Genomic DNA, 14002 nt, shown 5'->3' with positions numbered 1-14002 from the left:
CTCCATGCCCCGTCCCAACTCTCCAACAGTAAAAACTGTACAGAACCACAGATGGTTGAGTCTGAAGTGCTGTTCACACATTCTATGCCATGGTCATCAGAAGTGTACTCGAAAGCTTCACAGAGTCAAGAGGAGGAAATCTGCACCAATGCCCAATTTTTTTTTAGCTTGGATCTGAAGCATGACTAAATAGGGTCCAAACAACATCCTGACCCTCGTCATCAGATGTTAACCTCTGGGGGGAGGTGATCCTGATGAGGCACAGATATCTGAGCCTCACGCGGACTGTACTGTGCTGTCAGGCCAGGAACAGGAGGAGGGCAACTCCAAGGACGAGGAATGTGATAACACAGAGGATGATGATGATGTGTTAGATCCCAGTGGGCGTGAAACTAGAGGAACACAGCTGAGTAGGTCATGTGAGGAGTAAAACGAGGAGGTTACGTTGCACCATACATCGCAGACCTGCAATGATGCAGTCACGATGAGCAATGCATACTCAGCCACTACTGTAGCTGTTACCAGCAGCATCCACGAGTCTGCAGCTCACAGGGGTGGCAAGGGTTGCCTAGTCTGGCAATGTTTTTGAACTTTACATTCTTTGTGGCCTTTTTTGAGGAGGTCTTTGCTTTGTACTGTATTGAATGTGTTCGTTTGAATTATCTATGGACTAATATGTATACCTATCTCACTGACTGGGCATTGGATGACTCTGGTGGCTGTGGGAATAGGTGCTGCACCACAAGTTTTGGAATCCCCAAGGCTTGCAGGACAAACCTTTACATTTAACACTTCCTCCGCTGCTTCTGCCTTTTCCTCCATCTCCTCTAGAGCCTCCACCTGCACCCTCAACCTCTGCCTTCATGAGACACGCGTTCTAACAGTGCAGAACAAATCCCCACCACCTCTGTACTGCACAGCCGGGGCTCACTGCATTTAGGCAGTGTTAAAATTGATATGCCTTGAAGATTGCAGTCATACAGCTGAAGAGTTGTGGACAGCTCTCCAAGCTGAGTTTGATCAATGACTGTCTCCGCTGAACCTGCATCCAGGGAAGGCCATGTCCAATAACGGTGCAAACCTGGTGGCAGCCCTACACCGAGGCAAGCTCACACATGCGAAATGCATGGCTCACATCCTCAACCTGGTGGTACAGCATTTCATCAGCCACTATCCTGGCCTGGGTGAGCTGCTCCAGAAAGCAAGTAAGCTGTGTGCTCATTTCCAAATTTCGCACCTCTCAGGTCACTGACTTGCATCGATATAGAGGTCTTTGTCCATGCTAGTTAACAGGTTGATATGCGATGTGCCGACATGGTGGAATTCCACTCTGCACATGTTGCAGCGACTGTGGCAGCAGCAACGAGTCCTGACGCTGTATGTCATGTCATATAGCCTGGGCCAATGCAGTACGGATGTGGCACATATCACGTTTACAGAGTGGGCACAGATTAAGGACCTCTGCACCCTTCTGCACAGTATTGAAATGGCTACTAAGATAGTTAGTGCTGACAACGCAGTCATCAGCATCACTGTTCTGGTCATCTACTGTATATGCTGGAGCAGACTTTGAGTAGCCTGCGGGAGGAGATGGTGGTTCCAGAAGAAGAGGAGGAAGAAGTGGATGATCCAGAAGGGATAACATTGTCTCTAAGTTCCAGACTGTTGTCAAACAGGCGGGTGCCAAGGGAGGGTGGATTACTGCGATTTCGGGGGGCTGGTGATTACAGACAAGCTGTTATAGAAGGTGCAAGATCAACAAATGGAGGAGGAAGAGGTGATGGGCTAGCAACTGTCAGATGAAGGGGGTAATCCTCCCCTCTCTGTTGTTTGTGGTTGGCGGGAGGGGACAGAGGAAACAAGCATCATTGTTACCCAGCCACCAACAGAGCATGGACTTGGACCTCATGGTAGAGCCTGACATATGAGTGCCTTCTTTCTGCGCTATCTGCAACATGATCTCTGTATAGCTATGATTAGGAATACTGCTGACTACTGGGTTGCCATTCTGTTGGAACCACATTATAAAACCAAATTTTGCAAGATGCTTCACGCCCTAGAAAAGGGCCCGCAAATGCTGGAGTATCGAAACATGCTTTTACACAACCTTAAGAGAGCTTTTCCCCAAGGCATCAGTGAAGCACATAGTTAGCATCGCAGCTCTAGACTTATGCCTGCTGTGGCTGCTACTGCTGCTGCTGAAGTTAACACAAATTTGTGGAAATGTGAACAGTCATGGTTGGTCTACATCTGCTGGGTTAGCTGTAGTGGAAGACGTGCCGGTCCCACGTATACTATTTCTATTCTCTTGACATTTATTTCACTTTTGTGGTGTAAGGCCCTCATTTTTTAAATTGTGAACACTCCTGGTGGTGTCCATCTGCTGGATTGCTGTAGTGGAAGACCTGTCAGTCCCTATTATACTATTTCTATTGTGGTGAAATTGATGCCACTTTGGTATTGTCTGCCAATATTTTTTGGAAATGTGAACACTCCTGGTTGGGTGTCCATCTGCTGTATTTGGTTTAGTGGAAGACCTGTTGGTCTCTATTATACTAGTACTACTGTGGTGAAATTGATGCCACTTCTGTGGTGTAAGGTCCTCATTTGTTTAAATGTGAACACTACTGGTTGGGTGTCTATCTGCTGGATTGGGCATAGTGGAAGACCTGTCTGTCCCCATTATACTATTTCTACTGTGGTGAAATTGATGCCACTATTGTGGTGTCTTCCAGTAATTTTTGGAAATGTGAACACTCCTGGTTGGGTGTCCATCTGCTGGATTTGGTGTAGTGGAAAACCTGTCGGTCCTTATTATACTATCTATACTGTGGTGAAATTGATGCCACTTTAGTATTGTTTGCCAATATTTTTTGGAAATATGAACACTCCTGGTTGGGTCTCCTTCATGCACATTGCCTGTAGAAGTAGGCCTCTGAGACCATCAGGCCTCAACTTCCTTGGACTCAAATGCCTTTGTTACTATCCTTAAATTTTTCTGACAATGGTAGTCTACAAAACTGATATTTGTGCCACCTGAGTGTGGCTCTGCATGAAAGCAGGTAGAGGTGTTGCATGTGGTGTCAGGGCTCCCAGCAAAAGAGGCCTAAACTGATCCCTAACCCACCTCATCTTACTGTGACATTCAATTGAATGCTGTAAATGCTGTCTCGGACCCCGATACCTCATGCCTAGCTGATTGCTGTAGTGCTATGCTACAATTTGTACTGTGTGTGAATTGAGGCCACTTTCCTGGTGTCTGTCCCTCATTTGATGTGTTTGGCAGCATTTAGAGCTGTTATAAGTAGTGATGAGCGAGTGTACTCGTTGATCGGGTTTTCCCGAGTATGCTCAGGTGGTCTCCGAGTATTTGAAACTGCTCGGTGATTTAGTTTTTGTTGAAGCAGCTGCATGATTTACGGCTGCTAACCAGCCTGAGTACATATGGGGGTTGCCTTGTTGCTAGGGAATCCCCACATGTATTCAAGCTGTCTATCAGCTGTAAATCATGCAGCTGAGGTGACGAAAACTAAATCTCCGAGCACTTACAAATACTTGGAGATCACCCGAGCATGCTCGGGAAAACCCGAGCAATGAGTATACTCACTCATCACTAGTTATAAGGTGTTGTGCATGTATTTGTTTTTGCCTCCTATTGACATGAATGGCGTTCGGCTATGTCCGGCGAATATTCGACAAATTAATAGGTGAATATTGCAAATTCGTTTATCGTAATCCGAACCGAACATTGAAATATTCGCTCATCTCTACCTCTTAGCACAAGCACTTTATGTGAACTGTATGATATGGTTCTGCTCAAATTCTAATACTTGCATAGTGAGAATTACTGTTTACATGAGTCTTTGATACTACATACTAATGTATATTATTATGGAATCAATTCTTACCAAAACCTCCCATTCCCGGGGCACTTATTGTGGATCCCACCTTTATCAACCTCTATATTTATGTTCTGATATATGCCACTATGTATAATTGTACTAATAAAATTATGTTCATTTTATGAAGTCAGCATTCCATTCTCTTTTGTTTTTTGTTAACATGGCAACTGGGGGCCTGTTTAAGTCTTGCTATTCCTGTGAAGCCCATCATTTACACTATACATAGCATTGCTCTTGTAATGCAGTTAATGGCATAAACAATCAAACAGGTTCAAGTCCCCTAATAAAATGTAAAACTGAAGTAAAAATTAATTAGTGTTAAAAATTATGTGAAAACAATAACTGTATGAAAGTTTAAATGAACTCCATTTATCTGTTCAAAAATAAGGAAATAAAAGAAATAAACATTTTTGATATTGCTGTGTCTGTAAAAGTTTCATCTATAAAAATACAAAAATTATTTAAATAAATGCAAAAAAGTAAAGAAAAAGGAAATACCCAAAAATCAGTTTTTTTGCTGTAGTTCACCGCGAAATTGAAAGTGATAAACATTATATGTATTTTAAAATGGTATCAATGAAAACTCCATCTCAGCACGCAAAACTAAACCACAGATGCAGGTCCACTGATGGAAAAAATAATAACGTTAAGGTCTCCAAAACAAAGAAACATTTCTTTTACAAGGTTCTAAATGTTTTAATAAGTAAAATATAAGAAAAAGATGATACGTTTGTTATCGCAGTAATTGTATTTACCTGGAAAATTACATTGATGAGTTATTTTTACTGCACAATGAGTGCCGCAATAGAAAAACAATGGTAGAATTGTGCATTTTTACCAATTCAAACCATTTAGAATCTTTTTCCTTATTTATGTGCATTTTGTGGTAAAATGATTGCTCTTGTTGAAAACTGAAACTCTTCTCACCTAAAATAGCTAAAACGTAAAAAAAAAGATACGTCTCTTGAAAGAAGCGGAGATTTAACCAAAACAAAAAAAAACAAACAATAAATCGCCATCAGGATTTTATACTTCAAACAAAGGCCAAGTATGTAAAGGTACTTTAATGCTAATTAAATCATTCTTGTAGAAATCTATTTTGCCATTTTAGAAAAATCCATTGTTGAAAGTGTATGCTAGTGAGTTGTAAGTGTGTGGGGGGCCCTGGTTGGTGGACCCTGCACATACATCTCTCCCACTTCTCTGCCTTTTCCCCTCTCAAGGCCTCCTGTCTCTGATTGAGTGACCTGCCTTTATTTACATGGTTAGTTTGGGGTGTAAAGCCTTGGTGACAGGTTCTCTTTTAAAGGGTTAAAGTTAGAACTATACATTTTAAAAATAATTATTTTTTGAATATTGTTAATTTTATTTACCCAATATCTTTATTTAGTTAATTATATTCCAACATACTCTGAGTCCAAAGTTCAGTAGTGCTCAAGGATTGACAGCATTCTTTGTATTAATACAGAGCTGGTTGTCAATCACTAAGTAGCATTGCAAATTCTTGTACCAAGTTTTACCACTTTGCGAACTTACCCTTATAGAGTACCTATATAACCAATCTGTGGCTGCCACTTTTATTTAGGAAAACAATAAATTGTTGTAAATTGATGGTTTTAGTAATTAATTGATGGTTTTAGTAATAAAAAAAATGCTGATGTGTTCTTAAAGGGAATTTGTCAGCAGGTTCTTGCAATGTAATCTGAGAGAACCATGTGGTTTCAATACAACCAGGGTTTTATCAGCAGAGTATTATCATTATAGGACAATTTGACAGTCCAATCACACCCTACCACCGATTAACAGCTCTGTCACTATATAATGTACAGAGAAAGCTGTTGTGTAGACAGTATTATACACAGATCAACAAATGACCTCTGCTCAATCTGCAGCAGAAAAAAACTGCAGACAGATTCCCTTTAATAACCCCTTAAAGCAGTGTTTCTCAACTCCAGTCCTCAAAACTCACCAATAGGTCAAGTTTTCAGGATTTCCTTAGTATTGCACAGGTGATAATTGCATCACCTGGACAGGCAAGAATTCCATCACCAGTGCAATGCTAAGGAAATCCTTAAAACTTGACCTGTTGATGGGTCTTGAGGACTGGAGTTGAGAAACACTGCCTTAAAGGTTCAGAAATTCTAGCAAAGTTTGTTTTAAGTTTCTATTTTGTGAGATCCCGCTCCATATTCTGGGATCCCACAACCCTCCACAACTACTTTCATGGTGAAAGCACTAGATCTTGCATGTTATCACAAGAGTCATGCTCTGAACTAAACAAACAATGCCACATCCTTTACTAAGCAGTTACCAATCAGTACCTGCTCTAGGAATGTTACAGCTCAGTAACTATTTAAAGGGAACCTGTCACCTCCAAAATCGAAGATGAGCTAAGCCCACCAGCATCAGGGGCTTATCTACAGCATTCTGGAATGCTGTAGATAAGCCCCTGATGTATCCTGAAAGATGAGAAAAAGAGGTTATATTATATTCACCTGAGGGGGGGGGCGGTCCGATCTGATGGGCGTCACGGTCCGGTCTGGGGCCTCCCATCTTCTTACGATGACGTCCTCTTCTTGTATTCATGCTGCGGCTCCGGTGCAGGCATACTTTGTCTGCCCTGTTGAGTGCAGAGCAAAGTACTGCAGTGCGCAGGTGCCGGGCCTCTCTGACCTTTCCCGGGGCCTGTGCACTGCAGTACTTTGCTCTGTAATTTAGTGTCAACCACGCCACGTTAATCAGATTTAAAAAAAAAATACAAAAATAACAAAACTGCATGTATTAAATTGACAGAAAAAGGGATGTTATAAATATTTATTAATTTGACTGGATTACAACCTTTTGTACATCACAATTTGCATAAATTCTCAAATTACATCCTGTGTACAACCACAAAAAACTATGACATGAATTTTTACATAAAATGAAAACATTAATAGATTTACAGGCATTTTCTATACAGCTCGTTTTAACTTTTTTTTTTACATCTTTATTTTCTTAAACAAAATAATCATAAAGGCATTTAAAACAACAAAGTAAAAGTAAAAAAAAATACACAAACAAAAAAAGAGCAGACCTCCATCAATGCATGCAACATTCAATATGAAAACGTTTAGTGTGGGACAATACAGAATTTACGTAATTCCTTTATATATTTTTTTTACACTTTTCTTTATATCTCTTATATATCGGACTCTCTGTACAGATTCTCAATGGTTGTCGACAAACACACGGATCAGCCACCGCTGGTTTATCATCTGACCACATCACAGAACACTTCTAGAGTTACAATTGAACAGAATGCTCACATTTACATGCTGAATGCCTAAGGGAAGTAGAACCCGTCAATTCATTTCATCTACAAAATGTATACTTATTTACACAATAACAAAATAAAGGAACTTGCATCTTACGACCTTTGCATTCAGAATTCATTAGACTAGCAGAGCATAGAACGGTAATTATGATATATAGCTAAACACAGAATATTTACTTTTAATGGACAGTTTTGCTTTATATTTCATGATAGCAGGGTGTTTTTCCTGCAATGTAAGAAGTAAAATAACATTTGTTTTAGCCTTTTCTAAATGAAAAAAAAATAATTGTATTCAAAATACCTGAAAATATGCAACTTAAATCTATCTGAGAAGTTAACAAAACATCAGGCACTAGTAATGTCTGCAACATTAAGGACTGGGAAGAGTTTGGTTTTGAGGGCACATGCAATACGTATGTTGCGTTGTGCTGTACCATGGTGTTGGCTTCTTGAACATAGCGGTTTACATTTTATTGTTATGTGTGCTTAACAAAGGCTATGTTTCCAGAATTGCCCACCTTAAAATATTAAAGAATGGATACTGTCTCCTCAATCTGCAGAAACTGAACATTAAGCCAGCTCAAGCTTAATATCTATACGTTAAAATTTTCAGACTTGAGAACCTAAAGTAATAAAAGCAATATAAGTCTCATTCACAAGTAAACACCCACACTGTGCTTTTTATGTAATCTTTTCAATTCCCGTGGACTCAATTGAATTGCAAAATTTGCTTCATTTGCATATAAATAATCATAAATATCTATGATTTTATCTTGGCTCTCTAATTCTCTATACATAAACTGAATCTTAATGAATAAGGAATTAACGCATATTAAGATTTATGTAGATACTTCTAGGAGAAGCAAAAAGCCATAAACACCATTATTGTGTTTTTTAATATATGTGCAACGAAAAATACTGATACTTGCTTCTTACATCCTTTTTTTCAGTGATTTTGTTTTACAACTTTTTTAAATTATTTTTTCACTTACAGAAAAAGCATTGAGACATCAATGTTGCATAGAATACTTCCATAATAACTCAAGAATTTGGTTTAACACATTGTTGGCACAATTCGGAAGCAAATAGTGCACTAATAATAAGTCAAAGATGCACCAAAAAAGATGTCACTCACTCTATACGACAGATGAAGAATGCATCTGTAAGATTTCATTTGTTCAAGAGGTACTAATTCTAGGAATTAGGAATTAGGAATGCACTAAGGAAACAGATTTATGCCTACTTGCAGCTTCTATATATACAATTTATGACCCAGAGAGACAGAAACAAGATATTTTATGGTTGTTTGGAACGATAATACAGTTCTATCAATGGAATGTATTGCGAGAATAAAGGCAAACCAATGTTAGCCCTGCTAATTTAGTGCTGATTAGAGGTTTCCTAGCAAAAATCGTATTTGTGCTATCATTTTGACTTGACATTTCTATAGCAACCATTCACATGCTTTGCAGTCTTTTACAGTAAGCATAAAAGAATTACAGTTTAAAGAAGAAATGCACACTTCTCACTCGCTTAGCTTGTGAAGGAACCTTTTAGAAAAAAATAAATGCAGAAAACCAACACAAATTTCTATCCATTTTAATTGACATTAAATTTGCTTGATTTTGCTAGAAACCACTTACTGCATCATATGATAGTCCATAGTGATTGTAGCATTTATCAGTGACAATACGTTCTCAGCATACCCATAATCTCAGTCATTCACCTGAGTTTCTAAGAGAAGATGCAGAACGGCATCTAAATCATTGCTCTTCAAATTCCTTTCCTAATTCTAGGTTGGCATGATAGACAAGCCCATACCTTCGCTTCGTATCTTTTGTAAATCACCATGTTACTGAAAGCCTCAGTCTGTATTGTAGCACAAATGTTTTAACTGTTACATGTGCCTAAAATGATAAGTAGTCAACGCATACACCAGCATTTGCCAGATGTCATAACAGAAGCACTTCTTTAGGAAGTATTAACTCGTCATCAGCATTTTGCTGTTTGTATTACAGAAGAAGAGATAGGCACTACACGTTTACTGTACCGATACTGTACATGTGTCATAGTGAGAATATCAGCTGAAACTGAAAAGGAATCAAATATACTGTCATAAATATTCCATAATTCAGTAGACGTACAGTACGAAACTGCAATTTTATAGTAGCTATAGCTGAGAAACATCAAAGGTGCACACTAGATACTTACTAGGATGTGATACTAATATACTTTTTTCTTCCTGTGAAGTGTGGTGCCTGATATTGCCTTAGTTTATAATGCTGCTAAGATTGCTCCATGATATAAAACATCAAGAAAAGACACTTCTAGATGCTAAACTGGAATCACAAACATTCTTCTAGACACTAGAAGCCATGTTTTCGTTAGCCTCTGGAATGCATTTTAGCAGACTCCTTGTTCTCCAATCAACTGCAAAACATGTCAAGAAATGCTTCCCAATGTAGTCTGTAACATATTCTGCTTCCTGCACGACCTTAATTTAAACTCTATCCTGACATTTTGCCTCCAGCAAAGACAGTTGATCAATGTGCCTGAGTAGAGCTGGCTAAAAGTTTGTGCCAATTTACTATCCGTTTTCTAAGGTCCACTTTGTCCAGCCATATGTAAGCTTCACCAATCAGTGTTTTCTTCATAAATTTTCCTCCATTTGAGGCAAGCAGAATCTAGGATGAATGCAATATAAAATAATAGTATTAAACAGATTTACTTAAGTAAAAGTAGTAATGTATATGCAGTAGTGTGCATTATTCAATACATTTAATTTTGTCTACACCAAATTTATGCATGTGTCAACTATTTAAAGAAAAAGTAAGACAATTATGTAAAGATGTGAGTGCAAGCCCCTTCGTCACTAATACATATGTATAATCCCCCTCAAGAAGAGTAAAAAAGGCAACACTACAAAAATCTATGTACTGAGGATATTATATAGCCCAAAAATGCAACATTTCACACCTACACTCATAAGGCCACATCTTGAATATAGGATCCAGTTTTGGGCTCCACATTTTATAATGCTATTTAAAAGTTACTCAGTTCAAAGGTAGGAAACTAGATTATTACATGGGATGGAAGGTTTCTCCTATGATGAGAGGTTTGAGCAATTTGTTTAGTTTTGGAAAAAGATGATGATGAACATTGATATTTGATGATATTATGTTGATTACACATTGTCCAGGCCAGCTAGTTTGTTGACTTGTAAAATAGAGGAGGAAAAAACATGCAACTAGATTACTAATCAAACAATGCGAGATGGTCTTATCATCATTATTCCGCTTTATCTGTGAATACTGGATGAAGGACAGTTTATAACTATAAAAGGAGGTTATATGCCTCTGGATTTTTGGATGTTTGGGCTGAATATCTGTCTCTTGTTACAAAGAACAAGAGACAGCAGTCAAGACATCATGGCTCCTTCATGAGGGACACAGATGTGTCATTCTAGAGGATGCCAGCTTAGGGGACCCCGGACCCGGCTAAAGGAATACAGATCTGTTTCATTGACCATCGCAAATCCATGGATACATTTGGGGTAGTCAGGATTTGGACCTGAATGGAATGGAACTGCCTGTCGCCTGGCTCCATGGAGATGTTCAGAGAAGCCAGTTTGTGACCCTCCGGCCAACTGGCCTTGTACCTCAATGGACTGTCATCTTCCTAAGTTTGTCATTACCATATATCTGTGTGCTTGCCAAAGGTGGGGTAGTTCGCCTTGGAAGCTCTGAAGATGCACCTGCTCTTACCTAGCGGAAGGGTGAGACTCTGTAACGTGTGCCATCTTGGTTATTTTGCTGAGACTGTTCTATGTGTTATTTGCCTGTTTATGGTTCAAAAAAGTATTGCCACACAGTTTTACCCTTACTCTGTGTTGTCTGAGTAGTGTTACCCCCATAGTAAAAGGAGAGTGGACATTCGTTGGGATGATCCCTGGTCCATGTGGTTTCGGCTAGTGGAATGGAGCACCCACTGACCCCCGTGTCTCCACACTATCTATCTAGCTATCTCTCTATCCATATTCATCTCATCTAAAAAAAATAGAAAGGTAGGACTCCAGGAAATTCAAAAGCAAAATGTGGAGACCTTTTTTGCACAATGCAACATTTCTGTACACACAGACAAAAAAAAGTCCAGACTATCTGTCAATTCAGTTATGTATCTATCTTTCCAGATAAAAGGGCATTTACACTGCAAGATAATCATGAATGAGTGTTGTTAAAAACATTTGTTCCAAGATTATCTGGCAGTGATAACAGACTGCCAATCAACTGATGAATGAGCAAAATGCTTATCTATCTGGTGAAATGATCTCTTGTGCAGCATAAAGGATCATAGTTCTTGGTGGTGCATTGTCCTGTGCAAACAACACTTGCACTGCCAAGACCGCACTGAGCAATGTGGTATAGATCACTCAGTGCACATTATTTACTTTGATCTACATGTTTAAACAGGCATTCAAACAACCACCAACGCGTAAAATTCTATCAATCAGTGGTCGTATATTGGCACAAATCAATCCATGTAAACAGACCCTAAGCTTCGAAAGCCATTGACTTAAGATTGCTCAATCAATTGAGAGAAATTAAACATGCTTATCCACACTGTATGGAACTAAAAGTGGACAATGATTGGGATCAGTGAGGATTCAAACATAATGATTAATGTTTTATTTTTTACAAAATAAAATATTGAGATATTGATACTACAAATTTGATATTTTTTTTATAACAAAAGACATTTGATTACAGCTTGCTATCATACTTATTACTTCAGGTACTACAAAATATGGGCTATTAATGACAATTGCTTGCCAGAAACCTAAAGAACTAGCAAAATTAGAATAACTGTCCCTACAGGTCTACTGAATAGCAGGAATTAGGCAATATGCACATTGGGGGATGAGGTATTTGCCTAACCTCAGGGCAAAATCACAGCTTTTACCTTTTTTCAAAGGGTCCAGTGAAGAAAATACTATAAGGAGATGAAATTAATGGGAATTAAGTCTATTTTATAGTTATTATTAAATTTAAAATAAGCTTACTTGCAAAGAATGTCCAGCAGGACTCATACTAAATCGAAATGTCTCATTGAATGAGGGTTCCCGATCATGTCTACAAACCCTTGTCTTCTTCTTTATTATTCGTTTCTGTGTTGCTATATTAATGACGTACAGCTTCACATAGAGATCTGTGAAATAATATACAATAATTTATTTTCTGACTTGCAAAAAATTATAACTTAAATGGTTCTTTTAAAATAAAGTATCCAAATAAAGTGTTGGGTTTTCCTAGAATTCCTTGATATTTTAACAAAGGAAGTAGCTCAAAAACCTATGAGAGTTGAAAAATGCTATCTATTTTTTACATTTTGGATGGATTAGAATTTCAAATTCCAAATATGTGCACATAAATGCTTGCATTCATAATAAAAGACCATCTTTGTAGTCTGTCACCTTTTCTGTGGTTTTGGATAAAATAGCAGCCTAAAATAAAATGTGACAAAAGAAGGGTTAAAGTGTCAATCAGAATAATTAGGAACAACTCTGTCTCATTCCTATAAAATGTTTGACATCTCCTTTGACTGTTAAAAAAAAAAGTGATGTGAACTTACAAATCCTAGTATTACTCGGTTAGGGAATAATGAAGGAAAAATAATTTTAAAGAAAGACATCATAAACCAGTTTTTTACTGATGATTTCTGATTTTTTTTAGAAATCACTAAACACACTTAATATATAATATTAAATAGGAATATCAAGCACAGAAACAATTTCACAGACAACCAAATTCACTTAAGACATAAGTTTTATTAAAAAAAAAGGTCAAATATGAACCACAATAGGTTTAAAATTAAAAAGTGCATATAGACTTGCAGTTACTACATCACAATAAAATCACAAATGATTACCAGGTCCATCAAGGAAACAGGCAAGTGACCTTACTTAGTTTTCTTGTTTTTGTAACCCAGAAGTAATACACAACTAGTTTTCAGAGGTTATCAGCATTTTTATTGGTCAAATTCCAAGGAAGCACTTGCCTTTTTATGCTCTGTTAGATCCTAAAAATGATAGTACTCTTAACATCCCAGCTATTTAGAATCACATTATTTCTTTTATTTGTTTTTGTTGATGTTGCTGTCAACTTCGTCAATGGGTTTTATATTGGATTGGAATCCATCAAAGTAATAAATAAACATGTAATTATAGTCACAATTAAATGAACCATCAAGCATGTGCTTAGTGGGAAAAGACTGTGGTTGGTAAACCACTGGTACATAAATAATAATAATCTTAATAATCTTTTATTTTTATATAGCGCTAACATATTCCGCAGCGCTTTACAGTTTTCACACATTATCATCGCTGTCCCCAATGGGGCTCACAATCTAAATTCCCTATCAGTATGTCTTTGGAATGTGGGAGGAAACCGGAGTGCCCAGAGGAAACCCATACAAACTCTTTGCAGATGTTGTCCTTGGTGAAGTTTGAACCCAGGACTCCAGCGCTGCAAGGCTGCAGTGCTATCCACTGAGCCACCATGCTGCCCTATAATAAATAAGGCATATATACAGACTAAATATGCCCACCCCTTAAAAAAATCAGAATCAAGTGAAGGTGGGGTCAGTAGCTAGTTTACTGAAAAAAAACATGGAACTGGTCATCAGACCCATATACTGTATAGTGTTGAGGTGATAAAATTGTAACTAATTAAAAACCATACCTTATATTAGTAATTACTCTAGTCAAATACAAAAGTTGATAGAATAT

At 37.9% G+C, this 14002-nt stretch overlaps 1 protein-coding gene across 8 annotated transcripts in view; it reads right to left on the bottom strand.

Moving 5' to 3' along the window:
* Nucleotides 1-6701: 6701 nt before the first annotated feature.
* The window catches only part of PCLO (piccolo presynaptic cytomatrix protein), a 732405-nt gene continuing 725104 nt past the window's right edge, over nucleotides 6702-14002 (bottom strand). For all 8 annotated transcript variants that reach the window (XM_077264661.1, XM_077264660.1, XM_077264664.1 and 5 more), the window contains 2 exons: nucleotides 12278-12423; nucleotides 6702-9902 (listed from right to left, as the gene is read on the bottom strand). In XM_077264661.1, the coding sequence (XP_077120776.1) occupies nucleotides 9762-9902; nucleotides 12278-12423 (287 nt within the window). In that variant the 3' untranslated portion in view covers nucleotides 6702-9761. The remainder of the gene's footprint in view (nucleotides 9903-12277; nucleotides 12424-14002) is intronic.

The sequence above is a fragment of the Ranitomeya variabilis genome, chromosome 5 (assembly GCF_051348905.1).
Source record: "Ranitomeya variabilis isolate aRanVar5 chromosome 5, aRanVar5.hap1, whole genome shotgun sequence".
Classification (NCBI taxonomy): domain Eukaryota; kingdom Metazoa; phylum Chordata; class Amphibia; order Anura; family Dendrobatidae; genus Ranitomeya; species Ranitomeya variabilis.
Note: the sequence above shows the minus strand (reverse complement) of the source record. Positions and strands in the feature narration are given on the sequence as shown.